The following is a 26,360-nucleotide window of genomic DNA, read 5'->3' as shown; positions in this document are numbered from 1 at the left end:
CAGCGCCCTCCTTCACTGCAGTTGGAAACACCTATAAGTTAAAAATTTCAGTTTCAGGAAAAAGATGGCAAATACATCTCTTTGTGATTAATTAGTTTGAGGATTCACAGTTTTTATGATTTGATATTGCTTCATATTCACTCAGTAGCTAAGTTTAATTTAGGATTTTCTGTTCTCTATGACATAATCAGCATAACCTATAAGCTTTTATTGGTTTTCTGTGTTCTCAGTTATTATTGTAAATATTTTTATTAAAAAAAATTGATTGATTTAATGAAAAAATGGTTTGCGATAAGTGTGAGAAAAAGTTGGGTAAAGTCATAACGCCTGATCCATGGAAAAGTGGAGCACGAAATACAACTGAGGGTGGAGGGAGGAAAGTGAATGAAAATAAAGCCTTGACTTCTGGTGTAAATAGGTTTAATCCTTACAGTACCAAATTTGCAGCTTGTAGGTAAGAAAGAATATTAGAATTATCATAATGTTCATAAAATTGTTATGATAGGATTTTACACAAGAGAGAATGTATAACAATACATGGTGGCCATTTGAAAACGAAACAGACGAGATTACAGACGAAATAAAGTTTTTCGATAGAAATGCTCGGACAGGTTGATTTCTGTTTCGAGGGGGACAACTTAAGATGTAGGTTACGGACGCATAGCGCTTCAACCCTTGCTACTACAACCCTCACCCCCAAATTTTGAATAGGGAAGATGGGGTGAGTGATACCTCATTTGAAAGGTATTTTTATACTGATTTCAGCACAGTAATTGTTTTTTCATTTTATGCATTAGTTCTCGAAATATTCTCAACTAAGTATTTGAAAATGAAGTGGTGTTTTCATGGCACTTGTAGTGTTTTGTGAAAAATCGACATGTTGAGCTTCAAAACAACCATGACTGTGGCTTCCTTCCTAACTAACTAACGCATGAATATTTCGAGAACTAATGCATAAAATGAAAAAACAATTACTGTGCTGAAATCATTATAAAAATACCTTTAAATTGAGGTATCACTCACCCCATCTTTCCTATTCAAAAATTGGGGGTGGGGGTTGTAGCAGCAAGGGTTGAAGCGCTATGCGTCCGTAACCTACATCTTAAGTTGTCCCCCTCGAAACAGAAATCGACCTGTCCGAGCATTTCTATCAAAAAACTTTATTTCGTCTGTAATCTCGTCTGTTTCGTTTTCAAATGGCCACCCTGTATAATTTTTTATTCATATTTTATAGGCTTCAGTGTTCAAATAGATTTATAGTTAAGGATTATAGATATTTGAATTCATGAGGAGATCATCTTCCCTAGTTTAAGAATTGAAGCCCTTGGCACACCCAAATATTTGCAACATTTATCGATAATAAATGTTATGATGGGATCTCAAGCTTATTACTCTCGAGGATAGTTTAGACATTAAATTTTTAAATGAAAACGTAATGTCTTTACGTGAGAAATATCTTTTGATATATATGATGTCAGCATATTCATTCATCGCGAGATTCATGATAACCGTAGAAGTTGTTCCCAAAAAAATCATGACTCATCCTCTAAAAACACCCTTTATAACAATATCAAAAATGTAGAAGTGCAATAAAAAAATCTATTTCAACAATATAGGAATAGGAGCCCATTCTGCAACTTGTTTTTGAATATACCATTAACAACATACATTTATGCACGAAATTTAAATCTGGTGGCATTCACCGTTTAGAAGATATGCGGAAAAATTTTTTGAATTTTACCAACTTTGGAAGGATATATCTCCCTTAATATGCATTTTGGGCTATAAGTTTATTCATCAAACTATACTAAATTTTCAATGTATGTACTATCACCTCCAGAAAGCTCGGTGAATATTTTTGACTCACCCTGTATAATTTGACACTGAAGGATGTATTTTGTCTGACAGAAATTGTTAGTTGCGAGAATAAATTATCGAACACATAGTTGTCTGGGTTTCTCAAAATCGAATCATTTTCGTTTCAATTCAAACATCTACTTTTGTCAGGCAACCCAAAATACATTTTTCGAAGTGTCAAATTATTGATGCAGTCGTGATGCCCTTACATATTATCCATAGATCCTCTTTTATATATGTATATAGATTTTTCTAAACTACCAGTGGTTCACCAAAGAAAAATGTTGGAGCAATGTTCCAGAAAAAATATCACCCTCTAGTTTTGCATTCAAATTAGCATATCACATGATGAAAACTTCAAATGGGAATATCTATGCCAAATCTAAATTAGCGAAGGGAAGGTGTATGAGAAAAAAACTCGACATTCTTCAAAAGTTTTTTAAACAGTTCCTTTTTAAATTCCAGCAGTAATCTGCCATCAAGTCAATGTCCCATCTTCATTGGTAGCGGTCCTTCCTCCATAACTTCAATATCTTGGTGAAATCTTTCACCTTGTTCCTCACTCATGTCTCCTAAATTTTCTGGAAAACGGCCTAAGTGGCTGTGTAAACAGTGTATTTTAATACTCATATTGCGCCCTAAGGATTTGAAACTATTAAGCGTCTTGTTAACCATTTCAACATAGTTTTGAGCTTTGTGTTTGCCTAGAATATTTTCTACATCTGCAACGAAAGATCTCCAAGCTTCTCGTTCAACTTGATTCATTGAATTTATGAAGGCAGGATCCTTAATTAAATGACTTATTTTTGGGCCGTCAAATATCCTTGCTTTGAGTTTTTATGTGCTCAACTGATGCATTTTTACCTTTATATATGCAAAACATGACCCATTCTTATCAAGAGCCTTTACAAATTGCTTCATTAAGCCCAACTTTATATGAAACAGAGGAAGTATGATTTTTTCTCTTTCAACCAAAGCGTCGTTAATGAAATTCTTTTCCCCAACGTCCATGTTTTCTCGCTGAGGCCAATCTTTTCTAATCCAGTGGTGTGTTTTGTCCCTACCATCACAGAGACACAAGAAACACGGATATTTCGTGTAACAACTTTGCTGCCCAAGAAGTAAGTTTACCATTTTTAAGTTTACACGAATCATCCATTGATGTTCGTGATACTTCATCTTCTGCAAGACCAAAGCAATGGTATTATATTCTTCTTTCAGTTCAGGACGCATTTTAAACTTCGCTTTTAACTGTCAAAAAATAGGCGCCAATAATCTGGAATATATTCAGAAAGTCCTATTTCTTTCATGAGTCCCCTAGTTTCGTGATAGAATACAAGATTTTTTTTGATTCAGACAACAAAAAATCGTCTTCAGCTGATCCAAAATTACTGCTGCAGATTTATTTTTGGCCTCCGTGAATATGATCGAGTATCAGCCAAAATAAATGAACTTGGTTGGCTCAGGGCGGGTAACTTGTATAGATATCATTTGAGCTCGCTGGTTTATTGTGTCCTTACGACCTCTGCTCCACCCTACCTTAAGGAGAGACTCATGTACAGGGGAGGTTTGCATGAACGTTGTATACGTCATTCCCATACTCTAGATTTTCCAAGATTCCGTTTCGAGTCGAGGTTTCACTTACAACGCAGTCACTGTTTATAACTCAGTTCCTTTGAGTTACAGAACACGTTCAGAGATGTTCTTAAATCCAAATTTAAAAAAAATTACTGTTGCAATTGCAGTGTGAATAAGTTTGCATATGTAATATGAATATATTTTTTTTCCTGATGTTAACAGAATATTATTTTATGTTCAGTTTATCAAATTATTCTCAAGAATTGTACTTCTTTTTTTTTTGTTATTACAAATTTTTGTTTTTTTTTTAAGAGGTTGAGTAAAAGTAGCTATACTAAACTTCGCCTCTTGATATGAATTTTTATTTTCTTTAATGAAGGTAATTTATTATTATTATTATAAGATTGTCTTCTTGAGAAAAGAATGGTAGATTCAGGCACCTGATAGGCCATTATTCCATTATTTATAGATTCACCTGGAATTTACTCAATTACCGACTGACAATAAAACCACTGTACCTACATTAATGAATATATAATAATTTTAGAACTCTCATAAATGAATTTACTGAATGAAACCCACATTATAATAATAATAAAGTTTATTTGCTTCCATTGGTTGATGTATCTAAAAAAGTAGAGCTGATAGAGAAAAATAGATTGCATGTACAAATTAAGCATCCCAAATATAGTTAATATCAGCTCTAAAATCCCAGGCACCAAAAAAAAATTTTTTGTTGTTGTGTTACCAATGGACTAATTTATTTGTATTATAGAAAAATGATGGATAAGTATACAAACGATGTTAAAAAAAATAGGAAACAAGAAAACATAAACAATAACAAATCAGTGAGATTATTCAGAAATTTGTGGTTTGATGCATTCCTTAATATCATATTCTTCAATTTTGATAAGGTTATGAGTTGATGTTGAATGATCCTCTTGTGGCGTGGTGGAGGGAATGATCCTGGGTCCTGGAGAAGGGATTGTCAGTGATGACGTAGATCCGTGATAAGACATCGGTGGGGAAGCAAGATCCGAGTCACTAGCAAATCTGTCGTATTCCTGATTGAAACGTTCAAAGGGCTGTGAATAACACGAAAAAGGTACAGCGGGAGATGGACCACAAACAGGCATGGGTAAGGCGCCTGGAGATGTTGGTAAAACTGAAGCTGTCGGTGTCAGTTTGCCGAACTTTCCAAGAAACAGCACATCGGAGAATAGTTTTTGAGCAATGGCCTGCTGGTCTCGCGTTAACATTTGCAACTGTTGGGCAACATTAACTCCAAAAGAATCGAACTGGTTACCGGAGCCTTGAAGTAAGGCTTGGGCAGCGTCAATTAGTGCATCTCGTTTGTCCTTCAGTGACATCTTTGTCTTTTTTGCAGGGTTGGGTATGTTTGTTGAAGGAAAAATCTTTGGTGGTGCATTTGATAAAACTGAGCCAGAAGCAGGAGTTGATGAAGGGTTGAATGGATCGCTATACGGCTGAAGGGTAGCAGCTGGGCCTCCGGTTAGTCGCTCGTCCGGGGCATAATCTTCTGTATCATCCATAATCTACAAACAAAATGAGTATCGTTAATTTGAATGAAAAGGGATCATTGATTACAGGACTATATTTGGGACGGTAAATCTGAACATGCAATTCGTTTTTCTCTATCAGCTCTACTTTTTTAGATACATCAACTTATCTTCCGATGTGTGTCATTCAGTATAAGTTATGAGAGTTATAAAAATATTATATATACAGGGTGGCCACTTTTTCAATGGGATTGTATTGGTAACTTTTAAACCATAAGAGTTAGAAGGTCCGTCAAACGGAGAAAAAGTTGCATGCATAGAAGCATTATCAAGCAGTTCAAACAAATCGAGATTATCAGGGCCGGTTATTGAGATATCATAAAAAAAGTAAATTCTGTCATTTTGATTTTTCTTTTTTTCCCAATTTATTTCAAATATTATCAAAAAATGTTTCAGGAATTTTTTATTCGACAGTAAATTGTTCTCAATTTGACATAATCAGATTTCGTATCCAACGTTTCGTGCTCTCTGGGCCACCCTCAACCTCATTTTTTTCAATACGGACCTGTATATTTTATGACACTTTTCAAAATAACTTTTAACGCTGAATTCAACGATATATCATACAATGTGATTCAAAGTTGATTTTCAGGTGATTTTGACCCTTATCCAAATTTCTTTGGGTCGGAAAAAAAGAAAAATCAAAATGACAGAATTTACTTTTTTTATGATATCTCAATAACCGGCCCTGATAATCTCGATTTGTTTGAACTGCTTGATAATGCTTCTATGCATGCAACTTTTTCTCTATTTGACCGACCTTCTAACTCTTATGGTTTAAAAATTACCAATACAATGATTTTGGCACGAACTGTATGTATGACATGTTGCGCTGTCTTGTTGGAACCACAGCTCCTGGACATCATGGTTGTTCAATTCAGGAATGAAAAAGTTAGTAATCATGGCTCTATACCGATCACCATTGACTGTAACTTTCTGGCCATCGTCGTTTTTGAAGAAGTACGGACCAATGATTCCACCAGCCCATAAAGCGCACCAAACAGTCAGTTTTTTCTGGATGTAACGGTGTTTCGTCATACACTTGAGGATTAGCTTCACTCCAAATGCGGCAGTTTTGTTTGTTGACGTAGCCATTCAACCAGAAGTGCGCTTCATCGCTAAACAAAATAAAATGGACGTAGTGCGCGATATGTATTCCGCACAGAACCATTATTTTCGAAATAAAATTGTTCAGTGTGAGTCTATTCATGATGAATTGCCAAACCAAACTGAGAATAAATCACTTGAGCTCAGTGTGACCATCTTTTAAAACGCGAATCTACTATGAGGATGACAGAAATCTACTAAAATCTACTATCAGCTTTGCGCATGCGCATAGCCATATTTGTAGGTAAAAATATATTGTTATCGTTATAAATATTATCAATTTTATTTTATATAAATATACCTATATATAAATCGAATAATTTGACAACTATTGTGTCTAATCCTTCACAATAATATATCTATATGATATATTTAGTTTATTTTTGTCTTGGAATGATATTCCAATTTTAAATGACAAATTTAATAATCAACCAAAAGAAAAATCAAAATTACTAAAAATGTATCAATTAAGTAAACGGTTAACTAATTATAATACCTATATATATATATACATACTTTCACTTAAATCCACCCAATAAAAAGAGTCGTTTAACCCTCATACTTAAATCTAAATACTTATATTATAGACTCTTATAACCGAATTCATATATATTTATATATATTTTTTTGAAATAATGAGATATCATAAAGCTGATCGTTTTGCTATCTGGATATTTTGGATCGTTTCGATGGTTTTTATGGAAATTGATCTGGGTTTTTCAGTCTCAGAGCAATAAAAACTGATAAACATGATTATTCTGGGTTTCTAGCAAATTCAACTTGAAAGTATAGAAATCTGTACTTCTCCGTATCCCAAGTAAAATAAATAAATACCTGAAATGGGTCTATGTAGATTTTAGTGTCCTAGCGAAGGTTTTACTGGCGTCTATTTGAGAATCTATTGTATTTTGTAGGTTCTCATGTAATAAAACAAATTGCAGGATTTTACAAACGACAATTTGATTATAAGAATATGACAATATTTTCGGAGAAACCAGGAGTTTGGACTTTTCAAAAATTACGAACCTTTTTACATTCATCATCAGATAACAATATTACCTGTTCGTTAAATAGATCTGTTGAATAGTTATGCATATTTTTCTGCTAGATATCAACGAAGATCCAGTACAGTCATAGGTGGAATATTCGAATGAGTATTAACTAAATAAACAGTTATCATATCATGAGAGCATAGACAATATTCGATTAAACACCGAGTCATGAATGTAGTAGTAGAACTCATGAGTTCTCGGTATTCTGAGAAGCAAAAAATTTCGGAATAGGGTAATTAATCAGTTTGAATAGAGCCTAAAATTATTATGGTATTCAAATTATTCTGAGGTCTTCATTTACGATTGGGTTCTGCTAGCTTAACCGTTAAGCTAGCAGAACCCAGGTGTTTTTTAAAAAAACGTATATTCAGAAATTTGTTAATGGGTTCAAACGTGAGCCTAAAAAGAGCCTAAAATTATGGTGTTATCCTATTTTCCATAAGATATCGATTAGCGATTTCTCCGACAATTAAGGAGCAACAAATTTTTGAATAGGTTAATAAATTAGCCTAAAATGAGCCTAAAATTATGGCCAAAAAAAAAATCGAAAATTCGAAAGTGGTTCTGCTAGCTTAACCGGGGTGCTTTAGTCATAACTTCGCTAAGATGACCCATGACACGGAACGGAATGTTGTGTTCAACAAGGGCAGCTACAATTTTTATTTCAGCTTTTTTTACTTCTTCGGATATTGAATTACTCTTGAAATATTTGTTGATCTATAAAATATTAATGTTAATCCCATATCTCAATGAAAATCAATAAATAATTACGAGGCTTCTGATAAATATTCTGAAGAAGTGCAAAATCTAATATATAAAATTCTTCTGTCACGGGGTGCGTAATCGAACTCCTCCGAAACGGCTAGACCGATTTTCGTGATCCTTAGCGAGGATATTAGTCAGGGGGGAGAATCGGACAACGTCTATTTTTCATCCCCCTAAATGTTAAGGGTGGTCCACCCCTTAATTTTTTTTTTTATTTTTCAGACAAAATTTTTTGTTTTTATTTTTTTATGATACATCATACAAAATACATGCAACCCTAAATTTTCACCCCTCTACGATCAACCCTTATTTTTTATTTGGTAATTAAAAAGTTTTATTTTTTTTGCAAGAATTTTTTTTTATTTTGTCATGACTTATAATGGAAAATCTCATATGACTCTCAATTTTTCACCCCTCTACGTTCAACCCTTATTTTTCATTTGTTAATTATAAGCTTTAATTTTTTGGCAAAAATTTTTTTTTATTCTATCATGACTTTAAATGAAAAATCTCATATTACTCTCAATTTTCACCCCTCTACGATCAACCCCTATTTTTTTGTGAATTATAAACTTTAATTTTTTGGCAAAAAATTTTTTTTTATTCTGTCGACTTAAAAAAAAAATCTGATTATACTCTCAATTTTTCATCCCTCTACGATTAACCACTTTTTTTTTTGTTAATTATAAACTTCAATTTTTTTGGTAAGAATTATTTTTAATTTGTCATGACAGAATAAAAAATTTCATATCTCTCTCAATTTTCACTCTTATACGATCAACCCCTATTTTTAAATCCCGATTTTTATCGTTTTTAATCTATCCACAGATCCGCAATAAGGTTGCAAGATGGCAATCAAATATTATAATTGTAGTACGATAAATTCTTATTCAGAGTTTATAATTTCAAGTTCCTTTTTTTATTTTCTGTTGAATTTTGTTTCTAAAGATGCCGGCAATTAGACGTACAAACTTAAGTCGCAGAACCCGTAATGCTGCAAGTCAAAGAAATACAAAAGCAAGTCAAACTGATGAGCAACAAGAAACGCGGAATGAAGTTGAACGGAATCGATGGAACCGGAACCAACAAAATAGAAGTGTTGCGTTTAACCCCTATAGAGCTGCATTTAATTATAACAAAGAAATTGACTACAGTACACTCCATATCGTTGCTATTGGACCAATGAACGTTATTTGTCAATATTGCAAGGCATTTAAGTTTAAAAATGAAGCCCCTGCATAGTGTTGCTCGAACATAATAAAGAAATTAACTTAATTCAGATGAAAAGGTAACAGACATTTCTTGATTATAGGGCGGTACGAAGTTTGCCGGGTCAGCTAGTATACATCTATAATATAAAAAATATGCAATAAATAAGAAGTTCATCAGATTTAAATATATATAAAATTTTTCAAAGTTAATATTAGTCTATTTGCAATAAATTTTTACTATAACAATTTACCATGACATGCTGTAATAAATTGTCAAATATAGATTTGCGCCTATTTAGTAGATGGAAATATTTTTAAATTCTGAGAAACAACAAACGAACAAATTGATGGTTAAAACCGATTTTTTGTTCAGGTGAACAATCTTTCTCACCAGATGTTGTTAATGGCAGCAATTGGAATATATATTTATCTCCGAATATTGCATTCCATGGGCGTTGCGTTGGGTAGATAAAAGGTCATAAAAAGTCATAAAAGCTGTTTGGGATTTGCCAAATATATTTCCGACGTACGGTTTTAATGTATTTGTTCATGTTTAAGAACAAATTTTATTTTGGAAATATGCAGGTAATTCTTGATTTTTTTCGGTCTTTACTTGACGGAAATTCATCTCAATATGATTAAAAAAAAAATAAAATATTTCATTTGTGCTTATATAAGCTGAAATGAAGTGTTTTACTCAATAAAAATACAATTTAACTCAAAAATGTCTTGAATATGCAGTTATGCAAATGAAAATTTATCCGAATCCTATTAATTACATACCTGGGAGCATCCGGAAATTCCTTCCATAGATTTTTTATGTTTCGCAGAATTTAGATGTTCTTTCAAAGAGGCAATGCGGGGTAAAAGTTTACAATTACACGCTTTGCAGTGGGCACTTTCATTGTCCTTTTTTGATATACACAACCAAGAAGAAAATAATTCATTCCGCTCCCACTCTGATCTATATCTTTGAACAAATTTTCTTTTCATTTTGCGAAATTTTCAAATATCACAAATACCGAAAACTTAATGATCTGAACTCTGAAACTCTTATGTAACGTACCGTAAATAATTAGTTATTACCACAGGAAGGGAATCCACCGAATAAACGATAGGAACCATTTGAAATTCAAACCACTGAAACCAATTTGAGCCTGAATTCAGGGGGGGGGGCATGCCCCCCCCCCTCGCAGACCTTATAAATATAAAAATGTATCCTGAATCTTCGAAAAAAATGCGTGGGCACTTAGAAGGGTGAAAGATTGGATGTGATCTATAATAGTTGAATGGATCTAGAAATGTTGAATGGATTGATATTAATGCATATACACAGGACCATTTGCAGCAGTCTGAATGTTGAAAATATTATACAAAGATACGCTAGTCAAAAAATAGGAGACTTGAATTTGTTATTGACTTATTAATATTTGATCATATGTTTTTATTTAATAGTGCTGTAAAAAAGGATCCATTATTTTTCCAATAGATGGCTTTAGTTATCAGTATCTCGCGTTCTACGAGTCCTATCGGATTCCACTATATATGGCGTTATAAAAACGAGATTTCGCTCTACAAAATCATTCTGACAGTTTTGTGATAAGTTGACTCAGTTAAGTTTGAGCGCGCCACAAAGATAAACACAAGCAAAAAAAATACGCTATATTTTATAGTTTTTCTTAGATAGAGGCATGGGCGCCCGCAGGGGGGGGCAGGGGCCCCCCCTGAGATTTTGGATGCCTCATTTTTCAGCACAACACCCTCAATATTACTTTCTCAATCCAGAGGTCAAGGAAAAAAGGAAAGTAATAGATTCACAACTATTTTCCGGTTTTCAATGGAATTACATACTATACATATAATCCATAATCGGCAGAGGTATTTTTTGAATTAAAAACTTTTTTAGGCGCGTTGAGCACTTCTTGGGTGAAGAAAAATCATGGAACCGAAAGCACTCCATGCGTGTCAATTTGTTCATAAATTCATCTTATACACTGCTTCCGTAACCGTTAAGTATGGAACAAAATTCATTTTCAGCTAAACAGACCATTTTAAGAAATAATCCTGAAACATGTCGATTCTTTATTTTAATTTACCGTATTTTAAAATAATAATCTAATATACAGGGTGAATTACTTTCGAGTAATGACGTCAGCGTCATTTTTTTTTAATGGAATACCCCCATTTTGACTCAATTTTCCGATTACTCTGGCTGAGCAGATTCCAAAAATGTATCACATGTTGATTCCAATTGGTAAAGGGTGGACAAAAATACAATAGTTTTGTGTGTGCTCATTAAGTGACGCGTAACATTCTTTATTAGTTAAATTAACAATATTATCAAAAATACGGCAATTGGTTTGAATATAACACCCTGTAGTTTGTTACATTTTTAGATTGATAAAAATGTATAAAAATATGAAATAATTTCTTTCATATTCTGTCTGCTAGACCAAAAGTACCAAACATGTTTGGAACAGCTCATTTTTATTGATCTAAAAATGTAACAAACTACAGGGTGTTACATTCAAACCAATTAGCGCTAGACAATAAGTATTTTTGATAATATTGTTAATTTAACTAATAAAGAATATTATGCGTTATTTTATGAGCATACACGAAACTATTGTATTTTTGTCCACCCTGTACCACTTTTAGTGATCTTTTGAAATTCAGAGTAGACGCTGGTGATAAATATAAATACAGAAATAGAAAGAAACGGAATACTGATGTCGCCTACGACAATCATGGATGCCTTTTTGTTTTTCAATTATTTTCATTTTGCCCCCCCTGAGAAAAATTTCTGCGGGCGCCCATGGATAGAGGCAAAAATACAAGCCAGGCGGCTGAAAATGTGAATAGTGTTTATGGACCTGATACTATACCTGATAATATATATAGTTTCGATGTCAAAGATACACCACGCACTGAAAGGCCAATTGTCGTAAATATACAGGGTGAGTCTTTGACTTGTACATATATTTTAACCGTAGATTCTTGAGGTCAAAAGAAACACTTTTTTCATTTACCATTTTTTCCGATTCGGCTCGGTTGAAAAGATATGGCCATTTTAAGTTTTCATAATGAGCTATGCCGATCCTGGAAATCAGCCCACTGAAGTTTTCCCAAGCATAAATTTATACCATTTGAACTTTGGAAATGGGTTACTATATTAGCAAAACAAGCATAAACTCACTTTTTCCATTCCCTTTGGCGACCGAAGTATTATTTTCAATATAATAAATGAGTTATAGCAATTTCGTGGGAGATAAATATGTTGATTATTTTTCTCTTGATATCTATTTTATATTCGATAATAATAAAAAATTCAGCTTGCAACCACCCATATTAAATCTGATATTCATATCCAATCATTTATTTTCGCTTTTTCACTTCGTTTCATACGTACAAGAGTTACCTATTCATATAACCTTTCATTTTCATATAGGTAAATAAACATATATGATAATTATCTGTGGGCTTCCCACGTTGCCGAGTTTACAATCACAAAACACTATAATGACAAAAAACCTACAGAATAATAAGCTAAATCTATGTACCTATGAATACTAATCATCTCGCATCTGTAATGTTATGTTTAAACGTTATGTTATGTTTTGTCAATAAAATTCAAGAAATCCAACAAACGGTTGAAGTTTTGTACATTACTAGAAATTTGGGCTAATTGAGTATATTTTGTTACCTAGAGGTCAGCAAAAAAGTGGTATTCAAACCAGTGTTCAATTTGAATTCTTATTATCATGGAATCAGTGAGAAAAGTTTCAAATTTTTAAGGTAGCAAGAAGTGTAAGAACGCTTGCATTTTGGATTGAATGAACCCAGATTACTTTATCTAAGTACCTACGCAATAACCTAGCTCGAAAATGAAAAGGCAGTTTCATGAATGGATTTATGTGGAAGATGGAATCACCTCTGTATCACACAGAGGTAATTTTGTGATGGAAAAATTCCGATTTTATCTTGTTAAAAATAACAGTAGTATGAGGAGGAATAAGTAATTTCCAGAAGGAATTGAATTTTTTTTCAATTTTCATCCTAGAAGCTTATAAGTTCCATGAATCTTCAATATTCCATTATTGATCTTGATTTTTGTATTAAAAATGAAATGGTGGTATTCAATATGAATATCCACTATTCTGCTTCTTTCAACTCACTGAAGTTTTTTATTTATTTTCACGTTAAAACAATTTTGGTCCTCTTAAAAGTATGTCAATCAAATGTTCAAGGATGAAATTATCGAATAGCAAATGGATAGAAGTATTCTATCACGTAAAAATGAAATTTTAGGATGTATTGTTATGTATCGATGAAAGCTCAGAAGACTGGAAGAAGATTATAGTAATGTTTGGTAGCAGCAGTTTTTAATGGGATTTCAGATCTTGATTGGTGTTATTTTATAAGGAGCCTAGTTTGTGAAAATTCATTTGAAAATGAGTTTCCATCAGAATAATTCAAAATAGAATATTAACTTTAATGAAATATCTTCATATTATAGGGCTGTGCCAAAGCTCAGTAATTTGTTATCATGAAAATATTTGAAATCCTTCTCTTCTTAGTGTTCACTAATGCCAATATTCTGTCTGAAAATTTGATACCCAATAGGTAACTCCAAAAAATGCTCTCGAGTACTTTCGATGATAAAGAAGCAATTAGTCTTTCCTTAATATTATCAATGTTATAATCAACATCTTCGAAAATTTTATTTTCCTGAAGATGGCAAAATAGTATTCGGCTAGAAAAAAAGAAGTACAACGTACAAGTAAATTTACTTGTTTGTTATCGAACAGATAAACTGAAAATATTATGAAACTTCCCAACAATTATGTAATCTTTTTTTTTTGTTTTCACATATCAACTACATGTAAAATAAATTTTGAATTCTTGTAAGGTATACCTTTTTTTCAAAAGTACTCAATGAACTGAAGCTTTTGATAAACTTATCGAAAGATTAACAGTTACTTAAAATCATGTATTATTGCCAAATCCACTTTTTTACTATAAATCCAGTATTCAAATCAAAATAGAAAAATATTTATCTTGTGCCCCAAAGTAGGTATACAACATTCAAAGCAATTTGAAATAAAGATTTTTCATTACTGAAACAAAAAAATGCATATCAAAAAACAGGATTGAAGTACAAACTACCATAATAATAAATTGTCTTTATTTTCATTTAATTTATAAATAACCAGGTTTAACATATTTTACTCTTATACTTCTTACGTAGGTTCATTTAGCCTCAGATGGATTGTGCGAAATAAAAAACATTCAATATTTAGCCAATATTTATTAAATTAGGCCTGCCATTATTCGAATTAATTCTCAATGATTCCTGATCTCAGATGTATTCATTATATTATTATATCTATAAACCAAGGACAGTAACTACAAACTATGTATATGCCTTAAAATATCAATAGCTATTGATAAATAATAATACACTGCTGATTTCCACAAAATTTCTTCTGAAACATATGGATTGGATCAGTACATGTACTAGATAATAGGATAGGATCTGCGTTAATGGTGAAATCAGTGACTTTGAAATTATTTTTCAGTACATCGATGAGTATGAAGTTTGAATAAATATTCATTACAGAACTAGTGCTTCACTTATTCAAGTAGTTGAATTTATCAACAGAATCATTGTATTGTAGATTTTTGGTTATTTCAATTAATCAATTTACTTTTCCATTCATTAAATGGAAATCATGAACACCTCACAGCAAACTGTTTTCGGTTGGATTTAATTTGAAGGGGTTCAAGATTCCCTTTAAATACAGGTCATCTGAAACTTCTCTGTATCTAGTGGGCAATCATCTTCACGAAATAAATCACGAAGGAAAATCGTCGTCCAATTAAATTCATTATGGTGTTTTTCTGAATGATTCGATGAATTATTAGGAGATCTGAAAAAATACAATAATTATTCAATATATTATTTATATTATATAACTTAGTAACTTACTTACGCCGAACTATGTTGTTTCTTATTGAAACATAAAATATTTTCGAATCAAATATCGAATTATTCCATTTGTTTGCCCAAACATAACCACAATTCTTGGAGATTTCTCAAATTTTCAGTTTGGCCATGCGCATAGAGTAATAATCTCTGAGGCCATGCGCAATAGTTCAAATCGTTCATAACATACGGTAATCTAGCATATTATGACTTATTTTATTATACAAAATTCGATTTAACATTTCGGATGATACTAATTATTACATTTAATGAAATTCATAATAAAATAAATTTATTAATTCATAAATTTGATGGTTTGTTTAAAAAATTATTAGAGATTCTTCTATGTTGATCGGTCATGCGCATAGAATGATCCGAAAACAATTGAAATTCGAATTTATGGTATCATGATTTCTGTTGCTTTGTTTAATGTAAATGATAAGTATTAAGTGTATTTAGTTTGTTAAGTGTTACCTAAGTGCGTACAACTTGTTAAGTGTTAAGTGTGTTTAGTGTAAGGTGTTTGTTTAGTGTGAAGTGTTTGTTTGTGAAGTGTGTTAAGTGGAAATTAGCAGAATGTATTCTAACCAGGAGATGGTAGATATGTTGGAATGCTATTTCACAAATGGAAAAATAGCGAGAAGAGCTAAAGAAGCTTATGGAAGGCTGTTTCCAAATAGGAGACAGCCAAATGAGAGAACTTTCGTAAGGATTGTTCAAAGATTGCGTGATCATGGAATTGAATTTTCTCAATGGGTGAGCTTATTCAAATCACTTTATTTTCAAACTAAGTCGGCTGGTTCCCTCACTTGTCAATGCAAATTCAGTGTTTCAATCCATGATTTTTGACCTGACAACGTAGCAAATATTCATTTCTGTGAGTTTTTTCTATCAGAGTTGCAATTAGCCAAAGTACCCAATTTTTTGAATTTCACAGATTTTTTTTTTTTTTTTTTTAAACACATATTACTCGAAAACGGCTCAATATACGAGAAAATATGAAGAATACTTTTATTTTTCAAATTAGCTAAATATCCTTCAATGAACGTCCTAGTTACTTTTAAGAGTTCGCTTCTTTGAATTTCTGGTATTTTTATAGGATGAAGTGTTCATAATGAAGAAACGGGGAGATGTGGATACAATTTTGTGTACGGAGAAGATTCATCACATACATGAAAAACTATATCCCGAAATTCATTTTTTTCTATACAACCATTTCCGAGATATAATGGAAAATGACATTTTTTTATCGATTTTCAACAGCCTGTATCTTTTTAACCGGGCCGAATCGGAAAAAATGGTAAATGAAAAAAGGGTTTCTATTGACCTCAGGAATCTTCGGTTGAAATATATGTACAAGTCAAAGACTCACCCTGTAGATAAAATCATGGACATTGTCGAGTCCTGTTTCGATTGCTCAAGAGCTTAAGAGTGCACAATGAACTGTTTGGAACACTTTTTGCATAAGGCTGATCTCAAGAAGATGCTAGATGTATGGGATCCACATGAATTATCGCAAAACACCACATGGACCGATTTTCCACTGCAGAATCGCAACAAAATCGCCCCATTTTTGAAACGCTTGGTAACTGGTGATGAAAAGTGGATCATTTACGACAAAGTCAAGCAAAAACGGTCGTGGTCCAAACGTGGTGAGCCATCGGAAACGGTCGAGAAGATTTTGCTGTGTGTTTAGTGAGATTGGAAGAGAATTATCTACGAAGAGCTGCTCCCCTAAGGCACAACTGTTAACTTGGAACTGTAGTTATCAAACGAAACAGCGGATATTTGACCTAAATTGGATCATTCTAACTATGGTAATTGAAGCCTTGTTCTTCATGCAAAAATAATGGATTTATTTTTACTACTCCTTATACTTCCATGCGCCTGAGTTTTCTTGTGAAATAAATTCACATATGTTAATGAAATATGTGAAATTTTTTTAATCTAAAAATTTTGGAAACTGAATATGATATGATTTACAAAAATACATCTTTCTATGAAAAAAACACAGTACAGTAGGTACCAACAAAAAAATTCCGCCATTTTGCTAACCTATATGAGCTGTGACTTTCTATGGCCCCCCCTCAAACATCGCCTGGATCCGCCCCTGCCTGAATTTTGGTGGTTTCAAAATTTTGAAACCGTGAAATTCAGGCTCAGATTGCGAATAGTGCCATCTAGTACCTAACAGACAAACGAAGCAGAAATCTACTATAATCTACTATGAAAAATTTATCTACTATGGGTGGCCTGAAATCTACTATTATAGTTTATAGTAGATTTCTACTATAGATGGTCACACTGCTTGAGCTGTTAAATCGGTCGCCATCTTGAACAGTAATGCCAACTTAAAGTTATATAACTCGAAAAAAAACACCCGTTATATACTGGAAGTAACTACACTGATATATAAAAATCCTATCATACACCAGTATGATACTCGAAATAAAGAAAATCTTTTTTTACCAAATTTTAAATTAAAAATTGGAAGGATATATTGTGTTGAACATCTTTTGTAAATTGATGACAACTTACCATAAAACGAAACTCGATTTCTTAAAGGAAAACCATTTTTTTGCCCATTATAAAAAATAAGCTTAGTTCTTGTTTGAATACTTACTTAACCGATTTCATTTTAATTAGAAGAGCATGCAGATAATTAAAAATAAAGCAAATAAATAATTTATATAATAATAAATAACTTACCGTATCGCATTCGTCGTCTTCTTCCATTGTCTCCGTACGAGACCGTATCATTTTTTGTTTATCCAAAAAAAGCATGAGCTCGTAATACCAAAGAGTAGGCACGTACTGTTCTTTTGATTCTGAACCAATCCTTTTGACCTAGAGAAATGCACATTTGCTTCAATTAATTTTTCACAAGTTGTACGTAAAGTCAAGAAAATAATAACTACCCCCTTAACCCCCTCATGATCCGCCACTGGGATAATTAGATGGAGTACAGGTAGGTTAGTTTATTTACATTCGCACATGTAATAACAAACCTACCAAAACGCTTTATTAGTGATGACGTCATTCACCGCCATTTTAGTTCTCCTGTCAGTGTTCGGAATCCAAACAAACTAATTTTCATTCAAATCAGAACGTTTTCCTTGAAGAAATTGGCTTATTTTGATAAATAAGATTATTTAAGGAACGATTTTACTATTAATTGATAGGCAGAAGGAACGATATTAATGCCAGTAAGTTCGAACTTCAAGTTCAACTAATAAACACAGCTTTTTACAAAATCTGGGGAATGATACAGGATTTAAACTTACTAGTATTAACCTCGTTCTTTCTGTCTATCAATTAATATTGAAATCCTTCCTCAAATACTCTTATTTTTGAAAATAAGCCAATTCCTTCAACGACACCGTACTAATTTGAATGACAATTTATTTGTTTGGATTCCGAACACTGACAGGAGAACCAAAAATGGCGGTGTGTGACGTCACACTAATAGAGCGTATAGTCAATAAGAAAGTAGTTACACTTACCTTTTTCAGCTCTTTCTTGTATGTGGTTCTCATATTCTCTATTTTTTTCTTGACATCTCGTATTGTTGCTTCCGGTTTTATTCTCTTATACACGTCAAGCAAGCCGGCAAACGCTTGGTTTCTCGCGTTTTTATTCAAATATAATGAATGAGAAGTGTCCCACAATAGTGTATTTGATTTAAACATCTCTAACATTTCTGTCAGAACTTCTATTTCAATTACCTCTGCAGATGACGTCATATCAAATCGAGAATATCGAATCAAATCGAAACAACGTCAGGTGCGAACACGTGGTCAATATGGATACAACATACAACTGCAGACAAAGCGATCCGCCTGGTGAAGCATTTCCCCCACCATTTCTCACTAAATAGGTTGGATGTCCCTTACGATCTCCCTGCCAGGGGCCAGTTCGCATCGCCACAACGCAGGGCCGTCGCTAGCCAAAGTGCCGCTCTAGGCAGTAACCCAATTTGTCGCCCTAATAAAGGGAGTTTTTTTTAGAGCTAGAGAACTTTAAATTGCAATAAAACAACGATGGATTATTCGATTGACATGAATTTTATTTATCCGCAAGATAATCTTGTGCATTACATTTTAAATATGATTTCTGGCATATGACCGCCACGGCTGGCTCGAATGTAGTCCAATCTGGACGTCCAATTTTCGACGACTTTTTCCAACATTTGTGGCTGTATATGGGCAATAACACGGCGAATGTTGTCTTCCAAATGGTCAAGGGTTTGTGGCTTATCCGCATAGACCAATGACTTTACATAGCCCCACAGGAAGTAGTCTAGCAGTGTTAAATCACAAGATCTTGGAGGCCAATTCACAGGTCCAAAACGTGAAATTAGGCGGTCACCAAACGTATCTTTTAATAAATGGATTGTGGCACGAGCTGTGTGACATGTTGCGCCGTCTTGTTGGAATCACAGCTCCTGGATATCATGGTTGTTCAATTCAGGAATGAAAAAGTTAGTAATCATTGCTTTATACCGATCACCATTGACTGTAACGTTCTGACTATCATCGTTTTTGAAGAAGTAGGGACCAATGATTCCACCAGCCCATAAAGCGCACCAAACAGTCAGTTTTTCTGGATGTAACAGTGTTTCGACATACACTTGAGGATTTGCTTCACTCCAAATGCGGCAGTTTTGTTTGTTGACTTAGCCATCAACCAGAAGTGCGCTTCATCGCTAAACAAAATAAAATGGACGTGGTGCGCGATACGTATTCCGCACAGAACCATTATATTCAAAATAAAATTGCACTATTTGCAAGCGTTGTTCAGGCGTGAGTCTATTCATGATGAATTGCCAAACCAAACTGAGAATAAATCACTTGACAGCTGTTAAATCGGTCGCCATCTTGAACAGTAATGCCAACTTAAAGTTATATACCTCGAAAAAAAACACCCTATAGAAGTGACCTGCAGTTTGGAGAAATTAATATTGGGTAATAGGGCTGTTCAACCGAGAGATGAAAAAATTTAAGGAATATCTTTGAAAAATGTTGATAATAATAATAATAATAATAATATTTCTTTATTTCAAGTAAATTCAAAGTTACAGTATGAAACTAAAACTAACAATGTAAATGAAATGACGTCAAAATTCTGAGCTTTATCCAGCTCGATCAAAATATTCTCTTAAGCTATATGGTTCTAAACCAATAAGCAGATGTTTTACCCTATTTCGGAATGTTTTATAATGTGTTATACATTTTATTTCATTTGGCAATTTATTAAAAGTTTTGATAGCCACATAAGAAGGACATTTCTCAGTTAATGTAAGTCTATGAGTTGGAAAATTTATATCTAGGTTTCTGGTATTATAACTAGTGGGATTTTCAACTGAGAATTTATGCTTATTCTTATATAAAAACATTAAACATTCAAACAAGTATAAACCACATACCGTAAAAACATTCTTAATTTTAAATTTTCCCCTACATGATTCTCTATAACCCATTTTACAAATAATACGTATAGCTCTTTTCTGAATTAAAAATATGTTTTCTAAATTTTCATTATTTCCCCAAAAAATAATACCATACTTGAGAGTGCTTTCGAAATTTCCAAAATATATAATTCTCAAGGTATTCTCACTCATATACTCTGTAATTGATCTAAGTGCAAAACAAATTTTACTTAATCTTCTACAAATAATTTCCGTATGCTGGCGCCAGTTCAAGAATCGATCAATATATATGCCAAGGAACTTTACTGACTCAGATATTTTGAAATTAAATTGTGACAAAGCAATATTATCTGACTTTTCTTTTTTTGATCTATTTGTATCAAATAGCAGGACTTTTGATTTATTTTCATTTAATATTAGATTATTTTGATCGAACCATGTTTTTGACTTTACAAAAATGTGACTTGCTCTTCTTGTCAGCTCTTCAAAATCTTCTGCACCAGTAAGTAAATTCGTGTCGTCGACGAAATTGACAATATTTCCTTCACTATTTTGAATTATGTTTCCCAAGTCATTCAGGTAAATTATGAAGAGTAATGTTCCAATGACGCTTCCTTGATCTATTCCTATCGTTCTTGTTAGTATTTTCGATTTGCTGGTAATATTGTCTTTTGTGAAGGTAACTCTTTGTTTTCTATTAGACATGTAGGATTTCAGCCAATCATTTGCATTTCCTCGTACACCATAAAATTCCAGTTTTTTAAGCAAATATTTCATATTCAATGAATCATAGGCCTTGGAAATGTCCAAGAATATTCCCAATGCCATTTTTTTGTCTTCGAGTAATTCCAAGATGTGCTGTACAAACTGAAAGATGGCTGTTTGTGTCGATCGTCCATGTAAATATCCGTGTTGAGTGTGATTGAATAGTTCTTCTTCATTGAAAAAATTAATGATTCTTGCAGATACCAGCATTTCAAAAACTCTAGAGAAAGCTGGTAGTAGACTAATGGGCCTGTAGTTGCTTAAGATTTCTGGATGACCTTCTTTGAAGATGGGTTTTATTAATGCCATCTTTAGACTCTCAGGAAAAATACCATATTTGAATGAGTTGTTTATTATATATGACATGATTTTGCTAACTGCTGGCAATGCTAGTTTGACTATCATAATCGGGATTTCATCATCACCACTACTGAATTTGTTTTTAATCGATTTACCTAAATTTTCAACTTCTGTAGGAGTGGTAGGTTTCAAATAAAAAGATTTATCGATATACTTCATGTGGGAATAATTTATAGATATTGTGGGTAAGTTTTTCAATATATCAGTTACTGTATTGTTGAAGTGTATATTTAAATTTTCTGCAATTTCTTCTGGGGTTCCTTCTAGCTGATAATTTTCTTGATTTTTTATTGTACCTGATATTTCCTTGCAGATTTGCCACATAGTCTTGCTTTTATTGTCAGATCTAATCACCCGTTCCTCATAAGATTTTGTTCTCTGTTTTTTCAGTGCGTGGTCATATTCTTTCTTTGTATTTCTGTACAGATCCATGTGTTGTTTACTAGCGTTACTCATAATCAAAAGAATATCTAGTCTCTTTTTTATTTCTTCAATTTCAGGTGATCTATACTTGCTCAAATGCTTTTTGTTCATTGACAGTTTTTTTGGGAAGTTTTTATTGAATATATTCGTAAAGTCCGACATAAAAATATTCCATTGCTCATCAACATTTTGTGTGTCTACTTCTCTTACAAGCTCCCAGCTCTGACTAAATAATTCCTCCAGGAATGTCTTTTTTTCTTGCAGACCATAAAATCGACAGAACCTAAGATTATTATTTTTCTCTATTTCTATTAAGAAACTGAGCTTTTGTGCTTTATGATCTGATACATGAATGTTGAACACAGAACTTTCCCAATCAGAGATATTTGTGAAAATATTGTCAATGGATGAATTTGATCTATCAGTAACTCTTGTATCCTGGTTAATGACTGGATTGAGATTGAAAGATTCCATCAGATTAAGTAACTCAGATGCATCTTTATAAGAAACTTGAATAAAAAGTTGTCTACTGATAAGCGATATGTTAGTATCGATAATACGAGGATGTCAAAGAATACAATCGTTCCATCAACGAATACTGCAACTGGTGATCCGAAGTGTCTACCTTCCTCCCCGAACGTTGCGCTTGCGGGACCTTCAACAAGTGTTCCGTCAGAACGAAAACATGATGACCGGAATCAATTCACGCAGGAGCAAGTTAAGTCGGCGATAATAGGCGCCCAAAAAATTCAAAAACTGACAGAAAATTTGAATTCGGTTGAGAAAGTAGATGTTCAAGTTCCAAACCGAGTGCATAAAGATGATACAGAATGGAAATTAGTCAACAATAAAAAAACAAACCGTAAAAGACGAAAAACTCTAGTTGTAGGCAGTTATTCTGGTTCGTCTTCTATAGAGGGCGTAGAGAGCTATAAAGCTTTACATGTATCTAATTTAAGACCAGATACCACTGCTGAGGAATTGCAAACATTTTTGAAGCAGAATTTCTCTGTCGTGAAATGTGAAAAGCTGTCTTCGCGTTTTCCTGACGCTTATTCTTCATTTAAAGTACTCATTCCCAGCTCAGAATACAAAAAAGCACTCGATGGTTCAAACTGGCCCAACAAAGTAAATGTTCATCATTTTTTTCACAGAAGAAAAATGAATCTAGAAAACAAGAATTAAACCTGGTACAAAACCGTTCAATTGCTGATGACTTCAAACTAATGCAGCTGAATGTACAGAGCATCTCCAATAAATTGGAAAACCTGGAAATACTATTCGAGGAAAAAAATCCTGATGTTATTAGTGTAGTGGAACATTGGTGCAACAAGGATAGTATTGGTGCAATGGTTATACCGGGCTATATACAGGCTGATTCTTTTTGCCGTTCCTACAGAGAGCATGGAGGTTCTATGCTGTTATGTAAAGCAGGTTTAATGTTTAAAAATTTGTTGTTATCCGAGTTCTCCGAGGAGATGCATATCGAGATTTGTGGAATCGAGGTATCTTTTCGGAATGCTCGGTTGGGTATCTTAAGCATATATAGACCCTGTAATGGGGATATTGATCTATTTTTTGATAAATTGCATTATGCCTTGCAGGCCTGTTTCAATGTTGTAGATTTTATTTTTCTATGCGGAGATTTTAATATTGATTATTTCAGGCAGGATTGTAAAAATAAGAAATTAACTGATTTGTTGCTCTGCTTCGGACTAGGGGTAACTTCAATGGTGGCTACTAGAGTATTCACCAATATAAATGGGAACACTTCTGTTTCAAAAGTAGATTATGTCATCACCAATACCGAACTAAAAAATTATAAATCAACAGTATTCGAGGCGCATATTAGTGATCATAGAGCCATCTTTCTACATTTAAGTTCTGGCTTCCTTAAAAAACAAACACCAGAGTTCAGGTGGGTACGTAATATCAGTCAGAGTAACTTGTCCGATTTGGTGTCCTGTATTTCTGCTGAATGTTTTGATGAACTTTATTTGGAACCCAACGTTGATCTGTGTTTTCAAAGCTTCAGTAACATAATGCAGTATCACTTGGAGCAGTGTTGTCCTCTTATGCGACAGTATTCAGGCAATAATAGGAAAAAGTGGGTTACCACTGAAATTAAAAGTAGCAAGCGGAATTTAGATAATTTATACTGGCTTTACAAGAATATAAGTTCGCCAGACACTCTTGAATTATATAGAAGAGCAAAAAACAACATAACATGCTCATAAAAACAACCAAACTCAGTTTTCATTGTTCGATGATTGAAAAATCAGACAACAAAGCCAAAACCGTTTGGAGCTTGGTAAATACTTTAACAACAAGAGGCATAAAAAATAGTAATCCTATTTGTATTAATATCAATGGAATAACACATGACGATCCAATTGAGTTGGTTGATATATTCGGTCGTTATTTCTCTTCAGTAGCAAGATATAAGTTAAATTCATGTTATGATAGTGATCTATCGGTTTCTTGCACTACTTCACCATTATTATGCAACAATTTCTTTTTCTATCCCGTTTCTAAGCATGAGGTGTTGGAAACAATAAAAAAGTTAAAAAATAAAAAAAGCACTGGTGTTGATTGCATTTCGGTTCAAATTTTGAAATCAGTTGCTGACGTTGTTTGTGAACACTTTGCTCACTTAATAAACCTTTCCATCAGTACAGGTATATTTCCTAAAATTTTGAAAAAATCAATAGTTGTTCCCATTTACAAAAAGGGTGACGTGAATGAGATAACAAATTACCGGCCTATATCTCTACTTAGTGTATTCTCCAAAGTTTTCGAGAAGATTGTCCTCACTAGAATAATGGATTATTTGGATAAATTCAAATTGCTCAATTCGGCTCAGCATGGTTTTCGTACTGGTCGGTCAACCCAGACAGCTGCACTTTCGTTTGTAGAATCTGTTTACGAGTGTCTGGATAACAACTTTTGTGTAGCGGGTTTATTTTTTTGATCTCTCCTGTGCTTTCGACACACTTTCCTTCCAGTTCATTCTAGACAAATGTTATAGTTTAGGATTCAGGGGGATATTTTTGGAATGGCTTAGAAGTTTTCTCGAGGATCGAACCATGTCGGTTAGAGTGAATGATCGTTTTTCGGAAGAGTATGGTGTAGATCTTGGCGTTCCCCAGGGCTCCGTGCTGGGACCGTTAATGTTTCTATTATTTATAAATGATTTGCCTCATCATTTAACGTGCCTGTTGCTGACACTGTTTGCGGATGACACTTCGGTTGTCATTTCGGCCCGGAGCTGTGGGGAATTACAAGTAGCTTGTGAGACCCTTGTAACACAGTTTGTGAATTGGTGTCACTCGAATAGGTTGATGTTGAATGTAGATAAGACGGTATGTGTTTACTTCGGCCTGAAAAATTTCGAGAGGGGTAATTTGAGAATTCGTTATATGGAGGACATCATTGTTCCAAGTGAATGTACCAAATTCCTGGGTGTCTATATAGACCGAAATCTAAGTTGGACTACCCATGTTGATTATCTCTGCAAAAAACTCAACACCACTTTTTTTGCAATACTAAGAGTTAAAAATGTACTTCCTGTTGGTTCACTATTAGACATTTATTATAGCCTGGTTTATTGCCATTTAACATACAATATTATTTTGTGGGGCAGCTGTGTAGATATCTCAAGAATCTTTATCGCACAGAAAAGAATAATAAGAAAAATATTTAATTTGAGTTCTCGAACAAGTTGTCGGCCAGTATTTAATGCAAATAGGTTATTGCCCTTACCTTGCATTTATATTTTGAAATGTCTTGTGTATGCAAAAGAAAATGAAAAAAACTGGACAAGACTATCCAGCAACCATGAATACAAGACCAGGAATTCACAGATTCTTTTAGTGCCTAAGCACCGAACTCACAAATTTGAATGCTCTCCACTTTATCAGAGCATAAAGTTATTCAATCACTTACCATCTTCTGTGAAATCACTGGACTTGCGTAAATTCAAACTTGAAGTAAAGGAAATTTTGTTGAAAAAATGTTATTATTCAGTTGGGGAATATTGTGTTGATACTTTGTCTTAGATTTAAGCTTCTATGTAATTTTTTTTTTTTTTTTTTTTCATGTTGACTTATCCTATATACCTTTTGTATGGTGTCTTAATGGATGAATAAACTTATTATTATTATTATTATTATTATTTGGTCTTAATAGTTCAATATTGAAATCACCTGCTACTATTATCTCCTTATTTTCTTGATGAATTTTCTCCAA

The 26,360-nt window shown here is 33.2% G+C and overlaps 2 protein-coding genes and 1 long non-coding RNA gene across 3 annotated transcripts in view; 2 read left to right on the top strand and 1 right to left on the bottom strand.

Annotated features, from left to right (window-relative positions):
- Nucleotides 1-203: 203 nt before the first annotated feature.
- Nucleotides 204-26,360, top strand: part of LOC123674010 (cysteine-rich PDZ-binding protein) — a 30,465-nt gene continuing 4,308 nt past the window's right edge. The window contains exon 1 of the mRNA XM_045608811.1: nt 204-454. Coding sequence (XP_045464767.1) covers nt 282-454 — 173 coding nt within the window. The 5' untranslated portion in view covers nt 204-281. The remainder of the gene's footprint in view (nt 455-26,360) is intronic.
- On the bottom strand, nt 4,050-19,144 carry LOC123674006. Its single transcript, XM_045608805.1, has 3 exons — nt 18,640-19,144; nt 17,846-17,983; nt 4,050-4,991 (listed from the first exon to the last, which is right to left on the bottom strand). Exons 1-3 carry the CDS (start codon nt 18,877-18,879, stop codon nt 4,290-4,292), a joined length of 1,080 nt encoding a protein of 359 aa, XP_045464761.1. The 5' UTR covers nt 18,880-19,144; the 3' UTR covers nt 4,050-4,289.
- Nucleotides 12,803-13,182, top strand: LOC123674011. Its single transcript, XR_006746570.1, has 2 exons — nt 12,803-12,859; nt 12,946-13,182. It is a non-coding gene; the product is annotated as an uncharacterized LOC123674011 (long non-coding RNA).

Source organism: Harmonia axyridis, chromosome 2 (genome assembly GCF_914767665.1).
Source record: "Harmonia axyridis chromosome 2, icHarAxyr1.1, whole genome shotgun sequence".
Lineage (NCBI taxonomy): Eukaryota > Metazoa > Arthropoda > Insecta > Coleoptera > Coccinellidae > Harmonia > Harmonia axyridis.
This window is presented reverse-complemented; position numbering and strand designations above follow the sequence as displayed.